The sequence below is a fragment of the Protopterus annectens genome, chromosome 2.part1 (assembly GCF_019279795.1).
Source record: "Protopterus annectens isolate FY-2018-M chromosome 2.part1, PAN1.0, whole genome shotgun sequence".
NCBI lineage: Eukaryota > Metazoa > Chordata > Ceratodontiformes > Protopteridae > Protopterus > Protopterus annectens.
Window position 1 is genome coordinate 1,959,176,330 of NC_056729.1, and position 24,173 is coordinate 1,959,200,502.

The following is a 24,173-nucleotide window of genomic DNA, read 5'->3' on the forward strand; positions in this document are numbered from 1 at the left end:
CAAGATACGCTGTGTCAATAGCTTGATTGCAGTCCACAGCCTGAATAACACTGTCTCAAAGAAGTTTGCCAGCTTCATTAGGCAGGATCTACCCTTGACAAAGCTGAATGTCTCAAGGTTCAGCTTAAAACTTTTGATATCATGGTTAACTAGATCAGTTATGATACTTTCCATGGTTTTCCATGTACGATGCTTTAGACTGATAAACCTGTAATTCCTGGTATCCGTGGTGGGGACACCCTTGGGGAGTGGCATCACAGCATCTGGGCACCACTCCCATGGGGCAAAGTCAGTTGCTAGTCACAGGTTGAAGAGTCTGAGGAGCGGGTATGCCAGTACATGCTTAGTGTAATAACTGAACAACTGGTTAAGTTGTCAGGCCACATGGATTAGGTGTTTTTTGTTTTGGAGAGTACCTTCATTACATCCTCTTTCATGATGGTTGGTCGATTGATTTCATGGGATAAGTGTGTTTAGATTAGATGTATCTGGGCTGAAGATAGCATTGAATTTATTGGCCAGTATGTTGGCAATATCCACTGGGTTGGAGTCGTTAGTCGCATTATGAATTATTTCTGATCAATGATAGGCATTGTTTTTTATTTTTCCTGACGTAAGTGAAGAAAGATTTGTAGCTGACTTTGGCTTCTGTAGCTAGTCTGAGCTCATGGGATACCTTTGTTTTTTCTTATGTTCCTTTTTATTTTCTTATTTTGCTGTTTTATTTTCTCCTTAAATGGAGGTCATTTGTTTTGCTATATATGTTTAGGCATTTATTCCTTTTATTACATAGTTAATTTATGCGTGATGACCACTACACTGGTTTGCTTTTACACCTAACCATTTGCTCGGATCTTGTTGGGATTACCAAATTAATTCATTTGTTCATGTGCAAGTAGAACTTTTCTGAATAACTTTTTATAGTATTGTTATTTTGGATAATATTGTTATAATTAAATTTAGTGATATCATCATAAAATTGTAGGAGATTTGTACATTTGAAGTCCTTGAACTCTGTGTTATTTGTTTATGGCAATTTGGAGATTCTGATGGAGAAGGTTACTAGTTTGTGATCTGATATGACCAGTCAGGGGAATACCTTAGGGATGGCACATACAAATACTGTGTATGCTAAGATCAGTTCAGTTGTATTCTGTTCTCTAGTAAGGTTCCTTAAAAATCTGATCCAGGGAGTTTTTGTTTATAAAATCTACGAAATTTTGAGCATATCAAACAGTGGCAGTATAAGTCCCCCAGTTATTCATTGGGTAGTTAAAATCTCTTAGGACAACCATGTTCCTGCTTAAGGGGAGTTCATCCAGAATATGTTAGAATGTTACCTGATTTTCTGAAGACATTTGTTAGAAGATTGCTTAAGTGTAATTGGTTTGGGATTGACTGTTTCCTGGCAAATGTTTACTGTGTTATCACTAAATGGTGATGCAATGTATAATTTACACAGGGTCTTGCACCTACTAGTCTGTTGTGGGTAAGGATAGTTTTATTGACTCAACACAATAATTTGTTGTGTGTGCATGAGTGTGTGTGTGTGTGTGTGTGTGTGTGTGTGTGTGTGTGTGTGTGTGTGTGTGTGTGTGTGTGTGTGTGTGCACATGTGCTTGTGTGTGTATAAGTGTGTGTGTGTGTGTGTGTGCGTCCACGTGCTTGTGTGTGTGTGTGTGTGTTTGTGTGTGTGTGTGCGTGCGCACATGTGCTTGTGTGTGTATAAGTGTGTGTGTGTGCGCACATGTGCTTGTGTGTATAAGTGTGTGTGTGTGTGTGTGTGTGTGCGCGCACATGTGCTTGTGTGTGTGTGTGTGTGTGTGTGTGTGTGTGTGTGTGTGTGTGTGTGTGTGTGTGTGTGTACGCTCGTGCTTGTATGCACATGTGTGTATGCTGATTGTTGTTTAAGTATATTTAAGTGAGTGATGCTCACAGGATGGGTTTGATTGTGGGAGTGCAACAATTGAATTGGGTAGGTACTTGCATCTCTCACAAACAGACTGCTTCAAGTTAAGTAAAAGATCATTGTCTGTGAGCATCAAGCAATTTTTACTTCACCTGAGTATACCAAGTGTTGTAATGCTGGCAGCAGAAAGTAGACTAGTTTGCTGTCATTCTGTTTTGACTAACCATGTAAGGTGTGTCTGGGAGCAATAAGAGAATATAATGTTTCATATTCTGAATTAAATTCTTTATTCAAAAAAAGTGGTAGATGTGCAGATTTCATTTATATTTTGAGTACTAAGTTAACCTTATGCAGTCATTACTCAAGTTTAGGCTAGTTATATGGTGGAAAATAGGAGAAGATAACAGTGTTTCATCTCATAGTTAAAGTATTAATTTGGGATGTAGAAAAAAGTGGATAGATAAAATTTGGTATGAGCATCAAAACCAGGTAGGTATTATTAACTGGTCTACACTGACTATGAGATTGGCTTTAGATGTGCAAGAATGTGCTGCTATTTCTCTCTGCGGTTTTCCCCGGTGATAACTTGAAAGTGAAGTTAACAAGACTCCTAAAAGAGGGTGATTAGTAATAAAGGGTTGTTGAAAAAATGGGTGGAGGGGAGGAAGACAACAAACTTTAATGTGAACAATATAACAGTGTGGAAGCTGCATTTATCACAAATTAGAAATATTACATTATTTCTGGTTGTTTGCTTAATTTGATTTTTCTTTCTTGGTAAAACCATGTGTTTGGGCATCAGCACTTTGGAGTATTTGGCATTTAAATTAAACTTTGTATATTTGCTGTATGGTGGTGTCACATGGCACAAATTGCTTTTAAACACATCGGGCTTATTAAGATCTCTCTTTGTGCAGTGATATTTTAGACAGCCAGTTTGCATTGAATGTTAACTTCATACATACATGCCAGTGTGTTTGACACTGCCAAAATTAGAACAAGCAAATAATCCATTTCTGGTATGTGATTCATGAATCTTAAATGCTTGCTTGGAGAGTACAGCTTTGCTAAGATACTTTAACAGCAGCTGTGTCAAGAAAAGCCTCAATGTGATCGATCATATCTTAAATGTCCTTTGCAGCACCCAAGTCCCTGCAGTGCTTTCATTTGTAACACTTCTCTCTCCTCTTCTATCATGGCATGTGAAGTGTAGCCATAGTGATGTGATGTTTTCATTCAGGTCTTGTTTTCTCACAATATGGAGTGAGTTTGCCTTTCTTTCTTCTTCAGTATACTAGTTTTATTAAAATGGCAGTTTCCTGATTTACTGCTTTTTTGATAATCTCTGGAGACAATGTGTGTGACCATCATGAACATTTCGTCCATGGAGCAAACAAGAAGTTGATCTGTTATGTTTTGTTGCATCATACTACAGAGAGAAGGACAGTACCTATTTTGTAAAACTGTCTCAGAGGTTTTGGAGTAGTGCAGTATGGTGCATAGGATTTATGTGTTACAGTGTCAGAAGAAATAGCTTGCCAGAATGAGCATTCACCTGTTCTATAGTGTGCAATATGCCTGATTCCAAAAAAGGGACACAACACCAGGTCCAGTTACAGCATATTCTTGTGGCCTCATCCTCATTCTGGTTGTTTAGTTTAGGAATGCCCACTTTCATGTTCCCTGTATCATATAATAGAGTGGGGGGATAATTAATGCTATTTCTTTTCCTGTGGCATCACTCAGTAGGCATTATTTTCTGCCTCTCTTTCTCTATGCCAGGTCTGATCTATGTATGTCACTTTCAGCTTTTAGACCCAGTGTTAGCCCAGCATAATTCAAGTTACAATAAATTCATAAGTAGGTCTAGCATGTCATACTAAGGTGTGTCAAACAAGAGCCATTCAGCATAGCTGAAAAATACTAAAGTAGATTCGGGAGAGGGGGTTAGAAGGTGGCTAGCACTGAACAATAATAAGTAAAGTATTATTTTTTATCAGAACAGCTGGAAGAGCAACCAAGACAGTGAGCAGTGCGCGTGTGTGTGTGTGTGTGTGTGTGTGTGTGTGTGTGTGTGTGTGTGTGTGTGTGTGTGTGTGTGTGTGTGTGTATTACAAGGGTTATGTGCTGGGAAAATGGCCACAGTAGATAATGGATGCTCTGTTTTACTGAAAGTGTTGTGTGCTGGGAAAATGGCTACAAAAAACAATGAGCAGAATCCATTTTTATTTTAAGGATCTGAACGATCTGGTGGTGGGAGTGGGTTACTTCTATAGATGAGTGGCATTACTGTTCTTCTAAGAACTGGATGGTGGGATGGAATGAACCCTTGTAGATTTTAATCTGAATGGATAGGTTGAAGTTCTTCTGAACATTGAGCAACATATGTTGAAGTGAAAATCTTCTATAAATAAAAAACGCCATAAGACTTGCTGAACACAGGAGGGCTTTAGGACCTCATGGGAAACTGAATACAAGAGGGTTTTAGGACTGTGTAGGAGACTTCTGTAAGTAAAAGCAAGCTCCAGAAAACTCAATGTTAGGACAGACAGCCTAATATAAAAATGCAGGAAAATTTGATTTAGGATATCGGTCTGTAACCATTAAGCCAACCCTGACCTACTGAATACTCCTGAGTGTGTTCTCCTTTGAATGAGATGGCTAAGAACTATGAACCTGTTGTTGGTTTGCTAGCTATTCTCTATTGCATATCACCAGCACATAATTTTTGGCTGCAGGCACTGAATTTGTAGATGAAGCAGTGAAATGCAAAGTTGTTTTCCAGCAGCAACCTCTTTATTAGCTACAGATCTTTTTTGTGTGGAACTACTAAGATTACTTATACTTCTGCAGAGATTGTACATATTGACTGCTCTTGGTGAATTATAAGGACAGCACTTTGAGTGGCCTTTTACTGTTAAAATGCTCTGAAACTGGTTGCCTTCTCATTATTGGTCCATATGTTTTGTTTCACTGCTTACTAGAAAAACATTCAAGATTATAAATTTAAAAGTCATTCTAACAAGTGGTGCTGTACTAAACAAAGAATATAATTTAATACAATCAGGAAGGAGAATCAAAGAACACATGCATTTACTCATGGTCCTAAAATTGTGTGCAAGGAACCCACTGTTTGAAAACAGCCCATAGATACACTTAATCCGCCACTAGCCAGATGCATTTTCTATAAATGTGGGTTTTTATGCATTTTCAATGAATGTGAGTTTCAAGGGTGAAGATGTTTACTTTTGCTCATGCTAAGTCTGTTTTCATTGTGAAGCTGTATTGTTTTGTTTAGCAATTGACTATCAGTGTTTGTGCTATAAAATCTGAAATAGAATTTTTATATTAAATCCAAATGTCTATAGTCACTGTAGAGAAAGAAGACAATAGTATGCACACTGACACTTTGAACAGTGTTTTATGGTAACTGGAGAGAGAGAGAGAGAGAGAGAGAGAGAGAAGCAAGACACTGAAAGGGCAGCTGGGCGGGGACGTGCAGGGGGTCCTGATTCCTTACCCTCTCTAGGGCTACATTTCACTGTAATCTGGCTCTGAAAATAGGTACATCTAATCCTTTTCAAATTCCGGCAAGAAGCAGTAAAAAATGTTTTATTTTTGGAATGCCTGTAAGTGTAATGTAGTAGCACCCTTCCCCCTGTTAATCTCACCCAGTGTCTGAACTATAGGTGTCATATTTTCGTCAGTCCTGAACTATAGGTGTCATGTTTCCCATCAGTCCTGAACTATAGGTGTCATCCCATCAGTCCTGAACTATAGGTGTCATGTTTCCTGTTAGTCCTGAACTATAGGTGTCATGTTTCCCATCAGTCCTGAATATAGGTGTCATGTTTCCTGTCAGTCCTGAACTATAGGTGTCATGTTTTCCATCAGTCCTGAACTATAGGTGTCATGTTTCCTGTCAGTCCTGAACTATAGGTGTCATGTTTCCCATCTGTCCAGAACTATAGGTGTCATGTTTCCTGTCAGTCCTGAACTATAGGTGTCATGTTTCCTGTCAGTCCTGAACTATAGGTGTCATGTTTCCCATCTGTCCAGAACTATAGGTGTCATGTTTCCTGTCAGTCCTGAACTATAGGTGTTATGTTTCCTATCAGTCATGCTTATGCTGCCCAGTCATCTTTGAACAACTCACATTTATAAAGTTTGCTGCTGTGGGTCAAATAATGTATAAAATACTGTGACAAACTCTGAAAGGAAATAACATAAAGTGTCAAAGAAGGACAAAATAACGTTCTGGAGACTGCAAAGTCAGGTCTAGACAGCAAACAGAGAAATACTTAACATGTCTTCTTTAAATGTGGTAATCTAGTAATCAGACTCAAGTGAGGAGAAACTCTGTGAAAAGAAAAAAAAAATGAAAAATGTGCTTATCTTTTAATAATGCTCTTTTTACTTTAGGGGACTCCAATTCAAGGCACCAAACTCCGGCTTCCAGGGTATTTGTCAGGAAAAAGCTTTCAGTCCACAGAAGACAGTAACTTGATATCATCTGCAGCTTTCAGAGCCAGGACACAAGTAGCTGGTGAGTATGGCAAAGTCTTACTGTGTGCAAAAAATGGAGATCCACAGAAATACATTTCATATTCAATAAATCCTTTCTAATAATTATCTGCAAATGCTTACAGAATTCAGAATGAAGTTGAGCCGACAAGTCCAACTTCTGCCCGTTTCCTGGTTTATTTTACCTTATATAGCAGTTAACTGTACATAATTACCATTTCACTGTTCTGTTGTTATTTTTTTCTGAAATGCTGAATGTCTCTATTTCATCAGTTCTTAAAACCTAGAAGATGCCATTTTCTGTTTCAATGAATATTTTTTATAATAATACTTGAAAATCATAATTTTAATAAATATTTTCTGGTCTTAAAGTATTTTTGTAAATTAATTAGTTTGGATGAATCATGATATTCAGAATTGAGCTGTATTGTACTCATATGTGAACTTGAGCCAGGAGTCGTACACAGTTTATGCCATTCAGAAGTAGATGAGATGAGATGAGCCTAGAGCAGAGCTCAGCAACCTATGGCTGTGGGAGTCGCAAGCAGCTTTTGGCTGCCCTTTGTTGCTCTTTGTTGACTTATAGTGTGGTCCTGTCCAACAGTAGCATTGCTAAACCATTTCATTGTTGTGAAAATATATTTAAATGATTTGTTAACATCAGTAAATTGGTACCCATTAACATTTTGGGGCTCATAATCTGCAGTCCTTGTAAGTGTGGAACTGCTTCCAACAACAGGATGAATATAGCAAGTTTGAGGTAAGTGGTACCTCAGAGTATTTTAGTTTCTCTTAGGTATGGAGATCTTGGAGTTAATTATGTAAGTAATGGAGGTACAGAGGGGTTTGGCCTCCCTCCCCATAAAATGTTTTAATGGCAGCAAGTTTCAAAATTTATTTTTTTTATTGGACTGCAGCATGTATTTGGGGGAAACACAGTTTTGGGATTCAAACATGTAAGTGTGCCTACATTTTTTGTTGATAAAATTAGTATGTATATGTCTCTTTGGCTGTTTTAATTTCTTAGCCAGGAAGATGCATTCATTGTTGCTTTTAAAATATCTGGTTACTGAATGAATTAAACATTGTATAACTTCTCATTTTAGGCTGTTGACTGCATCCTAGAGTGAGATACAGCATGTCTCACTACAGTGCAGAAATTTTGGTCTCACTGGGTTCATCAATGGAATGGATATATGAATACTTTCTCCATCTCTGCTTGATGAGATCCCTGTTAAATTAAGATAGACATATGTGTCATAGTGCAGTGGTCAGTCATACTCCCAAAAATCTTGGGGAACATTTATTCCAGGGCAATTCAAGGATGTGGAGTAATCCAGATTCACTGTTCTAGATACCCTGCAGGATATCTTTGCATGTAGGATTGAGCTGTTATGCTGTTAGCATTGTGATTTCTCAACATCTCCATATGCCTCTTATCTATAGTACTATGCCACTGGTATTTTCTGGGTTTCACTATGTAACCACAAAAGTGAATCACTTGTAGAAGCATTTTTTTCTCAAGTAATTTGGTTATGTATTGTATATCCAGCCAGGTAACTGTGCAGAATTCCAGATAGTAGTCAGTCTGCTGTAGTAAGAGGTACTATGCATTTGACACAGGGTAATAAAAATATAATTTATTCAGCTTGTGCATCATAAAATAATCATTGGCAGTTCCACACCATATAGTGGAGGTTTCTGCAGTTCAAGGAGGAGTCCTTCATATGAGTCTGAGAATCACTCTTGTGATGTATCGTATTTCACATTACAGCACTTCAAATATCTTATGATGTCATGTAGTTTTCATTTAATGCTGCTGACTCTTTTGTAACATATCACTGCTTTTCCTATACCCTTGCTGTGCAGACCCTTTAATTATTGTCTTTAGAATCCTTCTTTGTTTAATTACTTGATCGGCTTATGTATTAGAGTAACAGTACTTTTTCAGTAAAATATTACTGATGAAATAAAACAAACAATGAATATTAATATATAGACTGATTTGTTATCTTATTCGTCATAGTCAGTATCATTACTCTTTTTCTGTTTTGAGATCTTGGGACTCTCAGACCCTTGGCCAATGTTTCCACTTTGTTTTGTTAAATTTCATCTGTTTATATCTCTCTGCAAGGTGCGACCTTCAGTGGAAATTACAGACTGTGACTGAAACCCCAATTGTATGATTTCTTGAACTTCATGTAATAGGCACTTTTCTTTTTGCCCCCCCCCCCCCTGCTTGACAGTCATCAGCTTCCCCAGCCAATCAGCCCACCGTCTCCCTATCACTGGGGTGACAGTCAAGTGGAGGAGGCCATCATTTATGTTACCATTGGGGGTGGTTTAATTTTTTTGTGAACTCACATACCTGCTCAGTCACAATTTCATGAGTGAAGGAGGTGTGTAATGTGTTGATTGTACTGGTTGCACCTCAGTTCTGCAAGGGGCAGTACTAGCAAGCAGTCCTGCCCTCCCTTCCTCGAGCACAAGTGATAGTTTCCCATGTGCTTACTGAGTGCTGCCAGGAGAGGCAAGTGAGTGGCGCCCGTTCATGGTTCTTCTTCCTCTCTGCCTGGCTTTTCCAGTGCTGGGGCCAGTAATCAAACCCCAGTCCTCTGTGCAGGTATTGCAGCTTTCACAATACAAGATCCTCTTTAAGGCAGTTTCAGCTAACAGATTTTCATTATTCATCATAAAATAAACAAGAAAAATTCATTAGTCAGTCTATTATATTCATACAAATCCTTTTCACCCTAAGTACAACAGCTTTCACAGTCTCACTAGCAGTCATTTTTTTTCTCTCACTACTGTTTGTGACCTGAAATAGAAGACAATTCTGCAGTCAATTTCCTTTTGTCTTTAACAAAAAAGCAGAAACTGTGTTCAAAAATGGAAGAAAAAGAAGAAAGTCCAGAAATAAAAAATACCCGAGAAACCATAAGAAGGACAGTTTCAGTAAAAAGTAAATAAAATATGAGGAAAAACACATTTTTCTAAATATCATTTTAAAAACTGCCCAAAACTTTGCCAGTATGTAAGAGTTTGACATCAGCTTTTCATCATATCCTGTATAGACCATAACTGCCCCCTGACTCCAAACTGACTTCAGACTTTGCAACTCTGGTACAAAACATGATTTCTGGAAATGAGTACGAATGCACAGTTGTGGTTGGAACTGGACAACAGCATATGACAGTTGTTAAGAGGTTCCTTAAAATGACCATTCTGAAAATTTTATACCAAAACTCCACATAGTTAAAACAATGTAACCCCACACAGCAGTTAAACAGACAGCACACTCATTTCAACATTATTTTCAACACATGCCCAAAATAAGAACATTTTTATATTTTCAAATAATGTGCATAACTGTGTCAAAATGTAACATTTTGACCTCAGATGTTCATCACAGATTCCACGGACCACCACTTGAATTGTGGCACTGAATTTGTGCAACTCAGACAAAATGTAATTTGTAAAAATCACAGTGACAAATGGAATTGCACAATGGTAAACAGCAGATTGATAGAAGGGTCCCTAGAATGTCTAACCTTAAAATGTTATACATAAAAAGTTATGAGCTTGCACAACAATCAGTTAGTTAAAATGGATAAAGAAACTATGTTATATTAAAATACAAAACAACACATAAAATTGCCATACATACATTACTAGACATAAATTTTAAAATGAAAAAAGAAATACCGATGTCCATTTTTATGTGCAGTAAGGTGTGTAAGAATGTGCATGGTACAGATGTTATGGTTCATCCAAAGGTTATAACATCCACGTATACTGCAATGTAAGTACATCGCACACTCCCTCATACCTTACTGCCTACTTTAATCATCTGTCTTGCTGATGGAACTGGTCTTCCATTGTTTGCAAATGTCTGGAACTGGGTAGTCTTCAAGGATAAAACCTTCTGATGTGGATGATGGAGCACCCAATGGGAGGCCCTCGCCATGTTCACATCACTTATTTCCAAGCTTTTCCCACATTGTAAGACCACTCAAAAGACAAGCCCCCCAGGTGGAATCACAAAATTAGTCGGTTATACAACAAAAGAAAAAAAATCTTGGCCAAGTGTAGGAGGAACAAAGCCCTGGATACTGAAAGCCTAATCTAAACAGGCATCTAAGTGGGTTAGTTAATACTTCAGAGGCTAAATTTGAAAATAGTTTCTCAAGCAAAAGACAACCACAAAGTGTTCTACAGCTCTGTCTGTAACCTCAAGGAGAATATGCAACTATGCACAGAACATATTGTAAATGGCAAAAATCCCAATGAACCAGAGAGAGGCCATTACCAACCTTTGGCTGAGAGGTTCAACTCAATTTCTCCCTCAACTCCCCCCCCCAGTGGTCTAAAGGAAATACTGCATACCACAATACCCCAAACCATTTCTAGGGAACAGGTCATCAGTACAATTTCCAAGGCCAAAACCATTGCATCAGTGGGCCCTGATAGCATCCATGAACACTTACATGAAGCATGTCATCTCTGGTCCACTTGAATCATTTTTCAACTGGAGCCTACAATCAGGTTTTGTGCCCAATCAATGGAAGATGGCTGCAGTCATTCCCCTGCACAAGGGTGATCCAACCAGTGACCCGGCTAACTACAGGCCCATATGTCTGACCAGCCTCATATGTAAGGCTATGGAAAGAATCATTATGAACATGATAAACAAGGACATGGGTAACCTGCAAACACTGGACCCTTCACAGTTCAGCTTTGTTAAAGGAAGGCCATGCCTATTAAGTGTCATGGACTTCTTTGAGAGGGTCACCCAAGCAATGGATGAGGGCAAGACTGTACACACAGCTTACCTTGACCTGGCCAAAGCTTTTGATAAAATACTCTACTCAGGCATTACAGACAAGCTCAGTAAATTAGGTATACATCCTTTTATCACCCTTTGGATAGCCAGCTGGATCACTGATAGGACCTATGAGGTCAAAATAGGTGAGACCACCTCTACCAAGAGGCCAGTCACTAGCAGAGTCCCCCAGGGCTCAATACTGGGCCCACTCCTTTTTGGCATTTCTCTAAAATGGAAGCAAGCACTGAAAGTTTATGGCTGACTAAGTTTGTAGATGATTGCAAACTGGGGGTTATTGTTGACTCCCGTGCAGGCATTAGCATTCTTCAAGAAGTCGTATCTCTGATTAACAAATCAGGCCAAAGCCTTGGTCTTAAACTCAATGACAAGCAATGTGTGATGGTACCCCTTGGGAAGGCAACCATCTTGGCTAATTACCATGTTGATAATATGTCTTAGAGACATAATATGTCTCTAAGAATCGACCCAGTGGTCAGGGATCTGTGTATGCACATAGACAGTAGCCATGCCTTCAACCAACACTTGGCTACAGTGGTGAGGAAATCCTTTTATGCTGTGCAACTTATAAGTAAGGGTATGGCATCTACGTCCAAAGAGGTCATTATCCCACTGTACTCTTCCCTTATCAGACCAGTCATAGAGTACAATGCTCCCTTTAGTGTGCACATGATCAGGCATATGCAGCAACTAGAGAAACCTCAGAGGTTCCCTACAAAAAGAATAGAAGGCGTAACAAACCTGCCTTTTGCAGAGCACCTTAAAACCCCTTCCCTTTACACAGTGTTCATTAGATTGCTGAGGGATGAGCTTTGCCTGTCTTACAATGCATCCGCAAACCCCATACTTATGACTTTCCCAAATATGCAACTCAAACAGTGCCAGGAATACAAGGTCTAGGGACCTGAATTTTGTCTGTGGCTTAAACAGAACATGTTGGAGAGAAAGATATGTGTCCCATAGACTGCTTACCTTATGGAATAGACTTCCCATCCATATGAAGCTGAGTTTGCATGTTACCCAACTTAAGTGCAACTTAGACCAGTGGATGAGGAACAGGAACAGGCCTGGCACCCATGTCCCATATGGACAGAGGTAGCTATAAGTGCCTGGCCATCGATCTCCTGTTTGGATACAGGACATCATTGTTCTTTTGAGGAAACTTGGCTAAGCTTAGAAAGTCCCTCTGGGTCATTAGCCTAGTAAAAATCTATGAATCTGTTATATTTACTTGACATTGTTTTTGTCATTTTGCAAGCTTATGTAGTGGTAGAATATACCTTTTTTGCCATTTAGTGAGTAAACTCATCTGCTCCCTATTGTAATTTTGATACTAGTAACTGCAAGCACCAGAATTACAGAAAAAAAGTCTGAAAATGCAGGAGAACAGCACATGACTAGCATCACTGTTCTCCTTTAAAGTTGGTATTATTTTTTGCAGGAGGCAAAGCCTACCACTACCCCATGGTGTGAGGAACAAGCCCCTACATCATTATAGATTCATAGGTAGGTACTAGGCTAGCTGCCCGAGGGCATTTATAAGCCTAGCCAGAGTGTGTCTGCTTTCACCGCCCCATTGATTAATTAACTGAGCCTCTGTCAAGCAGAGCCAGTGAAGTGATCCTGGGGTGTATTTTCTGTTACCCATCCACTCGTCAAGGTGTCTCTTGAAGATGTTAGTGAGGGTCTCTGCCTGATGTTATTGGGAATTTTGTTCCAAAGCATGGGGAGTCTCTGTGACAGGAATCTATCCCTCCAGCATGTTCTATTTATTGTTGTGGCAAGGCTTAGCTCACTAGAGCACGTGGCTCGCAGTGACTTGGATTTCTTTAGGTGAAGCATGTCCATCAATTCTGAGTTGGACATGGCTTTGTAAGTCAGGCAGAGATTACCTCTGGGTAAGCGATATGCCACTGAGTACAGCCGGAGTTTTTTCAGTCGGACTGCATAGGACATATGTTTGAGACCAGTAATCCTCTTGGTGAGGTACTTTTGCGGTCTTTCCAGCTGTTGGAAGTGTCTTGTGAGGTACATCCCAAATGGGGCATTGTACTCTATGATGGGTCTAATGAGTGATGAGTAGAGGGGCACTATAACCTCTTTATTTCTAGATGTGAACCCTTTAGTAATTAGATGGGCCACATAGAAGGTTTTCCTAACTATTTTGGCAATATGATTGTCAAAGGAGAGATTACTATCTACCTGGGTCCCCAGATCTCTTATTACCTCTTCTGTATTAAGGGGGCTGCCACAATGTGATAATTTGTGGGTGTTTTGTTTTTCCCAAACGGGATGACTATGCATTTTTTGGCATTTAGCTTGAGGCCATGACATTGACATCAGGTGTCCGTCTCAGTAAGGCCCTTTTGGAGGATGTCTGTGTTAGCCGGAGAGTCAATTATGGCTCCCAGTTTGCAGTCATCAGTGAGCTTGGTTAGCCATAGTCCTACTGTGTTTGCCTGTACTTCTGAGAAGTATATGCTGAACAGTAGGCGTCCCAGGACCGAGCCTTGCGGGACACCATTTGTGACTGGTTTAGAGTCGGACCTTGAGCCCGCTATTCTTACCGTGTGAGTTCTGTCTGTAAGCCAGTTGGCAACCCATCCCGTGACGCAGGGGTTTATGTTCGGGCTGGTGAGTTTTTCTGTAATACCCAAGTGGGGAATGGTGTCAAAAGCCTTGGCGAGGTCAAGGTAGGCTGTGTGAACCATCTTTCCCTCATCTATGGCCTTAGTGACTGTCTCGAAGAAGTCAACCAGGTTTAGTAGGCATGATCTGCCCTTAACAAAGCCAAACTGGGTCAGGTCAAGTGTTTGGAGGTTCCCAATGTCTTTGTTAATGAGTTCCATGATGATGCGCTCCATAGCCTTGCAGAACAGGCTAGTCAGGCTTATGGGGTGATAGTTACCAGGGTCAGTTGTGGCCCCTCCTTTGTGGAGAGGAATAAACGTTGCTGTGCACCATTCTATGGGCACGTAGCCTGTGGAGAGGCTGAGGTTGAACAGCGTGTTTAGGTGGGGGGTTAGTTCGTTCTGTAGTTCATGCAAGACGCAACCTGGGACACCATCTGGTCCCATTCAAGCTTTGTTTTTGGCTTTTGAAAGGGCTGTTTTCACCTGTGCATCTGTGATTTTTGGGACACAACACTTTTACGGTATTGTTGTGGGCTCTTTTGGAGGTGAGAGGGGGGTGATGTTTGCACTGAATCTATCTGCCAGGATGTTGGAAATATCAGTAGGTTCAATATATTTTGTGCTATTTTGCACTAGTTCAGTGCATATCCATGAGTTGCCACTTAGATTTAACATAGCTAAAAAAGGCTTTGTGGTTATCTTTTGAATCCTTGGCTATTTTTCTTTTGAAGTTAGCCTTGGATGATTTCATGAGGGACCTCAGTTTCTTACTGATACTGATCAGGGGATGTCTATCCTTCTTGGGATTTGCTTTTTTTCTTAACTAGTTTCCTCCTATTGTATAGCCTGTTTATTGCAGGGGTCCACCAAACTGGTTTCCTTCTTTTAGAGGAGTGAGTCTTGGTTTTGCTAGGGATGGCACAATCCATGCATCCTTGTACGTGCTCATAGAGTGCATTTATAAAGGTTTCTGCATCTTGGGCAGGGTTATCCTTTAGCATGGGAGCTGTGAAACCTACCACCTCTGTCTTAAGTAAGGTAACGTTTGCTTTAGAAATGTTTTTTACTGTGGTTTCCTTAGTTGAGGGTGGTGGTGGGGTTTGGACATCCAGAGTGATTAGTTTATGGTCTGATCTAACCAGTGACGGGTTGACCTCTGGTGTGGAACACCTGTCGCCCATGTTGGTGATGACCAGGTCCAATATGTTTTCACCTCTGGTAGGGGAGTTTACCAGCTGATCCAGGGCATTTGAGTTGATGAAATCCAGGTAGCGCTGGGCCTAGGAATTTGTACTCGAGTAGTTTTCCCAGTGAATGGTAGGGTAATTGAAATTGCCCAATATCAGGGTAATTGGTAGGACCTTCATGTTTTCCAGTGTCTCCAGAAAGGTGGAGTGGTGGTCCTGGGTCATGGAGGGTGGTCTGTAGCAGGCCACAATTTGCACTGCAGATTTGCCCGATGTTAGCTGCACATGGATGATCTCAGAGGTATCATGCTGCGCCACTAACCTGGAGGTGTAGGTATCCTTGATGAATATTGATACACCCCCTCCTTTTGTGTTTCGGTCCGTGTTCTGTGGCCAAAATGTGTGGTATGAGTTGTAGCCTAGTAGTGCTGGGGTGCTGTCTGTAGCCTTGAACCAAGTTTCAGTTACTGCACAGATGTTGAAGTTCTCCATACTGAGGAGTGCTTCGAGCATGTGCATTTTGAGATTTAAACTCCTGGCGCTGAGTAGCTTAACCCTCAGTTTTTTGTTAATTGTGCTGTTTATGAAGGTGGGTTTGACTTCTGGGCCTTGCCTAAAAATGGCAGTATGAGGGCAGCAAGAGCCTTGGCCAGTATTCGAAAGCCTAGGAGTGACAGGTGCAAGCTGTCTCTTGCGAAGCAACGCGGCTTGTCAAGCATGTCGTCCCAGGCTGACAGACACTGAATCCCCTTTGAATGACACCAGAAGCTTAGCCAATTGTTAAAATTGATAATTTTGTCTTCATACTGATGTATCATTCTTGGTGAGGGCAGGATGCTACTCAGGGTCAGGGTCATACCAGCCTGGGCTGCATGATCAGAGAGCTCTTTATGTCTCTTTTTATGTAGTCCAGGGAGGTACATCTCAGGTCATTCACACCAACATGAACAATGACAGAGTCATATTTGTACTTGTTTGGAGTGACCTGAGTGCTTGTGTTATGTGGCAGATTCTGGCTCCCAACAGGCAGATAACAGTAACCTTCTGCTTGTCCAGCCTAGTGAGTAGGACGTCAGTGTGCCTGACTATAGAGTCACCTATTACTAGTGTGTTAGGTATGTTATTTCGCCTTAAGGGCTGTGATTGTGTGGCACACTGATGTTGTGTTTTATGGGTGGGAGGTTGGCATAATGGTTAAGATATTCACCTTACATTAACAAGGTCCAGGGTTTGATTCTCAGATGGGGTAAATGGCTAAGCTTAAAATGGCCCACAAAGGCAGTTAGCCTAGTACTAACCTATGAACCTGTGTTCATAGGTAGGTACTAGGCTATCGGCCTTAGGGCCCATACAAGCCTAGCCAAAAAATGTACCCTGGCTTTCACCACCCAAGAAATTTATTTTCCTGTGCCCCTGTTGAGCAGAGCCACAGAATTGATCCCCGGGGTGAATTTCCCATTTCCCATCCAATCATTAAGATTTTTGTTGGAGTGTGCTAATGAGGAGCTCTGTTTGACATAGATAGGTAGTCTGTTCCAGAGTATGGGAAGTCTCTGGGACAGGAATCTATCCCTCCAGCATGTTCTGTTTATTGTGGTGAAAAGGTTTAGGTCCCTAGAGCATGTAGCTCGGAGGGATTGGGATTTCTTTAAGTGGAGCATGTCCAACAGCTCTGGGTTTGACATAGCTTTGTATGTTAGGCAGAGATCGCCCCTGAGTAGACGATATGCGATGGAGTAAAGCTGTAGTTTTTTGAGACGGTCTACATAGGGCATATGTTTGAGGCCAGTAATCCTCTTTGTGAGGTATTTAGGTTCATAGGTTCATAGGTTGGTACTGGGCTATCTGCCCGAAGGCATATATTAGCCCAGACACGTTGTGCAGTATTCACATCCCCTTTAGTAGTTCCCTAGACCCTTGTACTGGCAGCTAGTACCCTTGGCCCCTATCTAGTAGTGCTGTTGGTGTGATCCCCGGTGTGAACTTTCTGTTACCCATCCACTCATCAAGGTTCCTCTTGAAGAGTGATAGTGAGGGGCTCTGTCTTACGTAGATCGGAACCCTGTTCCATAGTAAGGGAAGTCTCTGCGAAGGGAATCTATCCCTCCAGCATGTTCTATTCATTGTTGTGTTGTGGCTTATATCCCTAGAGCGTGTAGCTCGAGTAGATTTGGTTTTGCTAAGATGGAGCATGTTCAACAATTCTGGGTTGGACATGGTTCTGTACGTTAGACAGAGATTGCCTCTGAGAAAGTGGTATGCAACAGAGAACAGTCTTAGCTTTTTCAATCGTGCTGCATAGGGCAACTGTTTGAGGCCAGTAATCCTCTTGGTTAGGTACCCTTGTGGTCTCTCCAGCTGCTGGAGATGTCTAGCCAGGTACATTCCAATTGGTGCATTGTACTCAATAATGGGTCTGATGAGGGAAGATTAGAGGGGCGCCATTACATCCTTAGATCTTGATGTGAACCCTTTCGTGATCAGATGGGTCACATAGAAGGATTTCCTAACCACTTTGGCAACATGGTTATCAAAGGAAAGCTGACTATCTACTTGGGTCCCTAGATCCCTTATTTCTTCTTCAGATTTCAGGGGATTACCTCCTATGTTTTAATTTGCGGGTACTCTGTTTTTTCCAAAAGGGATTACTACGCATTTTTTTGCATTTAGCTTGAGACCATGGCTTTGACACCATGCACCAGTCTCATTTAGGCCCTTCTGGAGGAGCTCCATGTCGGCCGGAGACTCTATTATAGCACCCAGTTTGCAGTCGTCCGCAAACTTAGTCAGCCACAGCCCTTCCATGCTTGCCTGTACTTCTGAGAAGTATATGCCAAACAGGAGGGGCCCCAGGACAGAGCCCTGAGGCACACCACTCATTACAGGTCTGGATTCGGACATAGATACCAGTACTCTTACTTTATGGGATCTGTCTGAGAGCCAGTTTGCAATCCATCTTGTGACATAAGGGTTTATGCCCAAGCTGGTGAGCTTATCAATAATACCTGAATGGGGAATAGTGTTAAATGCTTTAGCAAGGTCAAGGTAAGCTGTGTGTACCTCCTTTCCCGTAGCTATAGCCTGAGTAACTGTCTCAAAGAAATCCACCAGGTTCAGGAGGCATGATCTGCCCTTGACGAAGCCGAACTGTGTGGGGTCCAGCGACTGGAGGTTCCCAATCTCTCCATTTATGAGTTCCATAATGATTTGCTCCATAGCCTTACAGATCAGACTGGTCAGGCTTATTGGTCGGTAGTTCCCAGGGTCAGTTGTGGCCCCACCCTTGTGTAGCGGGACCACCATTGCCGTGCGCCATTCTATGGGCACATATCCTGTGGAGAGGCTGAGACTGAACAGGGTATTAAGATGTGGGGTTAATTCCTTTTGGAGCTCATGTATGACACAGCCTGGGACACCATCTGGTCCCGTGGAGGCAGTGTTTTTAGCTTTAGATAGAGCCTTGTTAACCAACATATCGGTAATAATTGGACTTGCACAATCCCCTAGAATGGTAATAGGCCCTGTAGGTGGTGAGGGGGGGGGGATTTGCACTGAACCTGTCAGCCAAGATGTTGGCAATGTCAGAAGGGTCAGTGTATTTTGTTCCATTTTGTACTAGCTCAGAACAGACCTGAGCGTTGCCATTTAGGTTTTTGACGTAGCCATAGAAGGCCTTATGGTTATCCTTGGCATCCTTGGCAACTTTCTTTTCAAAATTAGCTTTAGTTGACTTGATGAGGGCCCTCAATTTCTTACTAATGCTGATCAGGGATGATTTTTCCACTTGAGATTTGGGGTTTTTTTGTATAAGTCTCCTCCTTTTATTGTAAAGTTTGCTTATGGCCGGGGTCCACCAGACTGGTTTCTTCTTGCTTGAGGAAGGAATCTTGGTTTTATTTGGGATAGCATGGTCGATGCAATCCTGAAGATGCATATAGAGTGCCTTGGTGTAGGATTCCGCATCCTGGATATCATTATCCTTCTGCAAGGGAATAGTGAAGCTTTCCACTTCAGATGCAAGTAGTTTGAAGTTTGCTATGGAAAGGTTTTTGACTATGGTTTCTTTGATTGGGGGAGGTGGAGGAGTGAGAATGTCCAGGGTTATCAGTTTGTGGTCGGATCTGACCAAGGAGGGGGTGATAACGGATGTGGTACAATGGGCGCCCATATTTGTGATGATTAAATCCAATATGTTGTCCCCTCTAGTGCGGGAACATACTAGTTGTTCAAGGGCATTTGAATTTATAAATTCTATGAATCAATGAGCATAGGAGTTGGAACATTGGTAGTTCACCCAGTCTATACCAGGGTAGTTGAAATCACCCAAGATTCTGGTGTTGCGTAGGACCTTTATATTTTCCAATGTCTCAAGGAATGCAGAGTGAGCATCTTGGGACACGGTGGGCGATCTATAACCGGCTATGACTTGAAATGTGGTTTTGCCTGCTGATAGTTGCGCATGGATGATCTCTGGGGCATCATGCTGCGCTATTAACCTGGAGATATGGGTATCCTTGATGAATATGGATACACCTCCTCCCTTTGTACTGCGATCCGGTAACTGTGGCCTGAAGGTATGATATGAATTGTAACCTGGCAGTGCTGGGGTGCTCTCTTGAGCTTTGAACCAGGTTTCTGTCACTGCACAAACATCGATTTTCTCCATGCTGAGGAGAGCCTCAAGTGTGTGCATTTTGAGGTTGAGACTTCTGGCATTGAGTAGCATTACACTTAGTTTTTGGTTACCTGTGCTGGTTACGGTGGTTGGTTTGTCCTTTGAGCTTTGCCTAAAAAAGGCACTATGGGGACGGCAAGCGCCTTGGCCAGTATTTAAAAATCTAGGGGTGACAGGTGCAGCCCATCTATGGCAAAACAGCGAGGCTTGTCTATCATGTCATCCCAGGCAGACAGACACTGGATCCCCTTAGAATGACACCAGAAGCTTAGCCAATTGTTGAAATTGATCATTTTGTCTTTGTATTGTGGTATCATTCTAGGTGAAGGTAGTATGTTACTCAAGGTCAGGGTCATTTCAGCTTGGGCTACATGATCAGAGAGCTCCTCAATGTCTCTTTTCATGTAGTCCAGGGAGGTACGTCTTAGATCATTCACACCATGTACAATGACAGCGTCATACTTGTACTTGTTCTGGAGTGACCCAAGTGCCTGTGTTATGTGGTGGATCCAAGCACCTGACAGGCAGCTGACAGTAACCTTCTCCTTGTTCAGCCTGGTGAGTGGAACATCCATGTGCCTTACTATAGAGTCTCCTATTACTAGCGTGTTAGGTATGGTGTTTTGCCTTAAGGGCTTTTGTGAGGCACACTGCTGAGGTGAATTATGTGTTTTCTAGCTTGTGTTTGGGGGTGCAGTTTGCTTGCTTGTCTGCTTTGGAGGGCACTGTTTCTTTTTCAGATTGGTACCTAGTGCCTCCGAATATGCTTTTGTGTATTTATGCATATGTTTTGCCGGTGCTTGTTTTGTAGATTCATGTGTGACAGGTGGTGTGATGCAAGTGTGTCCCTTATCCTTTGACTGTCTGTTACAGTCATGAGTTGAGAGCGCTTAGCCTCCAGTCTGGCTATGTATTTGCATCTTTCACAAGTGTTTGTGTCTAGAGGTAAGAGGAGAGGGTTGACTGTATACATGAGGCAGTTGTGACACTGCCTCAGGATGCCCAATTCCACCAGCTGAACTGGAGAGTACACCTGAAGCTGACCCCTGGACATGCTTTGAAGAGTAAATTGAACTTAAGTCCTGCGGACGATCAAGGGTCTTATGCTATATTATAATAGTGCTGTCTAGGAAATTTGGAGAATAATAGTGCTGTCTAGGAGATGAGGACAAGTGCTGATTTCTGTTTTGCAAGTGCTGCAATAAGAGCAGCTGATCTGAAGCACTTGAGTTGAGGCTTGCCTAGGTCTAAGGGAAAATTTACAGTGCAGACTTTGTGGGGCCAGGAATAGTATACCCCAGCTAATCGGCGCTGCCCGACACTGCTCTGTGTGCAAGACCATGCAAAAAGAGAGTTGCAGGGTTTTTCCTCTAGATAAGTGAGGAAAGTGAGTGCAAGAGCTGTTTTTCTCTAAGCAAGTGAGAAAAGTAAGTACAAAAACTGTTTTCCTCTAGGTAATGAGGAAGATAGAGTGCTATAGTAATTAGTAGCTTATTTAGTGCTTACAAGTTCTGAACAAGTGCTGAGCATGAACAAGCAAATTTAAGTGCTAAAACTAAGAATCTGTATCTGCACTAGATGAGTTACAGGACAGAAACAAGTGCAAATACAGGCTTTCAAATCAGAAAGTTGAGAGAGATGGAAGAGATTGCCCAAACGGCCAATAACTACAAATTCTGGGCCAGAACCACTACTTATGTGGTAGACAGGTTACCTAGTGCTTACAACTCCCACTGATAAGCTAGAAGGCATCCCTCCAACACCGAAAGGCTTGGGGGACTCAGAAGCTTACATACTGTCCTGGATACAGCAAATCTGTATCTGGAACACTAGTTACAGGAAAGGTAGGAAACAGGCTTACAGTTTTTTTTTTTTTTTTACAGAAAAGTAGTAAAAAACAATTCACATGCAATGCAAGCTAGCACACTTGAGTATGCAGCAATATTAGACCAAACACAGTTTAAAATGCAATTAAATTAAAAAGTACTAAAAGCAAGTGCAGAAAGAGTTTATTAGGTAGAATGTGGTAAAGAGATGGGATGGGGGAGTGTCCCAGATCAAATCTTCAGTGGGGCGGGCAACTGCAAAAGCCACCAAATTTAAACTATAAACCAAAAATAGGGAGGGTGGATGGGACAAACCAGTTTCAACAGAGATCTAAGCAAAAACTAACAGTACAAACTTTAAAACCAAAAAAATATTCTCAGCTCTGTATATTTGCCGATCATTCTCTCAGAACAGTGAGACAACAGTTTCAACACAGATCTAAGCAACAATGAAACTCTATAACCAAAAAAATATATATACTCAGCTCTGTATAATTGCAGATAATATGTAAGGCAGTCTCTCAGAACACAGGTTCCAGCAATTTGAATGCAGCTGTTACTATGCCAACTGAAGAGACAGCAGAAAATGGGGTTGGGGTGGGGAAAACAGTTTCAATAGATCTAAGCAAAAACTAACAGTACAAACTTTAAAACCAAAAAAAATATTCTCAGCTCTGTATATTTGCCAATCAGTCTCTCAGAACAGTGAGACAACAGTTTCAACACAGATCTAAGCAACAATGAAACTCTATACCCCAAAAAATATATATATTCAGCTCTGTATAATTGCAGATAATATGTAAGGCAGTCTCTCAGAATACAGGTTCCAGCAATTTGAATGCAGCTGTTACTATGCCAACTGAAGAGACAGCAGTAAATGGGGATGGGGTGGGGAAAACAGTTTCAACAGATCTAAGCAAAAACTAACAGTACAAACTTTAAAACCAAAAAAATATTCTCAGCTCTGTATATTTGCCGATCATTCTCTCAGAACAGTGAGACAACAGTTTCAACACAGATCTAAGCAACAATTAAACTCTATAGCCAAAAATATATATACTCAGCTCTGTATAATTGCAGATAATATGTAAGGCAGTCTCTCAGAACACATGTTCCAGCAATTTGAATGCAGCTGTTACTATGCCAACTGAAGAGACAGCAGTAAATGGGGATGGGGTGGGGAAAACAGTTTCAACAGATCTAAGCAAAAACTAACAGTACAAACTTTAAAACCAAAAAAAAATATTCTCAGCTCTGTATATTTGCTGATCAGTCTCTCAGAACAGTGAGACAACAGTTTCAACACAGATCTAAGCAACAATTAAACTCTATAACCAAAAAAATATATACTCCGCTCTGTATAATTGCAGATAATATGTAAGGCAGTCTCTCAGAACACAGGTTCCAGCAATTTGAATGCAGCTGTTACTATGCCAACTGAAGAGACAGCAGAAAATGGGGGTGGGGAAAACAGTTTCAACAGATTTAAGCAAAAACTAACAGTACAAACTTTAAAACCAAAAAAATATTCTCAGCTCTGTATATTTGCCGATCAGTCTCTCAGATCAGTGAGACAACAGTTTCAACACAGATCTAAGCAACAATTAAACTCTATAACCAAAAGAATATATACTCAGCTCTGTATAATTACAGATAATATGTAAGGCAGTCTCTCAGAACACCCGAGGTCTTTCTGTGGTCTTTCCAGTTGTTGTAGATGTCTTGTGAGGTACATACCAAAAGGGGCATTGTACTCTATAATGGGTCTAATGAGTGATGAGTAGAGGGAAACAATGACCTCTTTTTTTCTGGATGAGAATCCTTTTGTGATGAGATGAGCCATGGTGATGTGTTTATCAAAGGAGAGACTACTGTCCACCTGTGTCCAAAGGTCTCATCACATTTTTGGCATTAAGTAGACTACTAGCTATGTGGTAGTTCATGGGTACATAGTTTTTACCAAAGGGGATGACAATACACTTTTTGGCACTGAGCTTCAGGCCATGGCTTTGACACCAGGTTTCTGTCTCAGGGCGGCCCTTTTGTAGTTTGTCCACATCATTATAAATTTCAATTATGGCTCCTAGTTTGCAGTCATCTGCAAACTTTGTTAGCCAAAGACCTTCTGTGTTGGCCTGCACTTCAGAGAAGTAGATACCAAACAGGAGAGGACCCAGGACTGAACCCTGTGGCACTCCACTTGTCACTGGTCTGATGTCGGATTTGGAATCCACTACTTTCGCAGTGTGGGTTCTGTCCGTGAGCCAGTTGGCAACCCATCTTGTGACAGAGGGATTTATACCTAGTTTAGTGAGCTTATCTATAATTCCAGAGTGGGGGATGGTGTCGAAAGCCTTGGCGAGATCTAGATAAGCTGTGTGAACCATTTTACCCTCATCTATGGCTTTGGTGACTGCTTCAAAGAAGTCAGTCAGGTTTAGGAGACATGATCTGCCTTTTACAAATCCAAACTGGGTAGGGTCCAGAGTTTGGAGATTACCAATGTCTTTGTTTATGAGTTCCACGATGATACGTTCCATGGCCTTGCAGACCAGGCTCGTCAGGCTAATGGGGCA

At 41.3% G+C, this 24,173-nt stretch overlaps 1 protein-coding gene across 3 annotated transcripts in view; it reads left to right on the top strand.

The window, feature by feature from the left end:
- DST (dystonin) overlaps nucleotides 1-24,173 on the top strand; it is a 4,096,730-nt gene that overhangs the window by 4,040,097 nt on the left and 32,460 nt on the right. For all 3 annotated transcript variants that reach the window (XM_044063350.1, XM_044063347.1, XM_044063348.1), the window contains one exon: nucleotides 6,332-6,455. In XM_044063350.1, coding sequence (XP_043919285.1) covers nucleotides 6,332-6,455 — 124 coding nt within the window. The remainder of the gene's footprint in view (nucleotides 1-6,331; nucleotides 6,456-24,173) is intronic.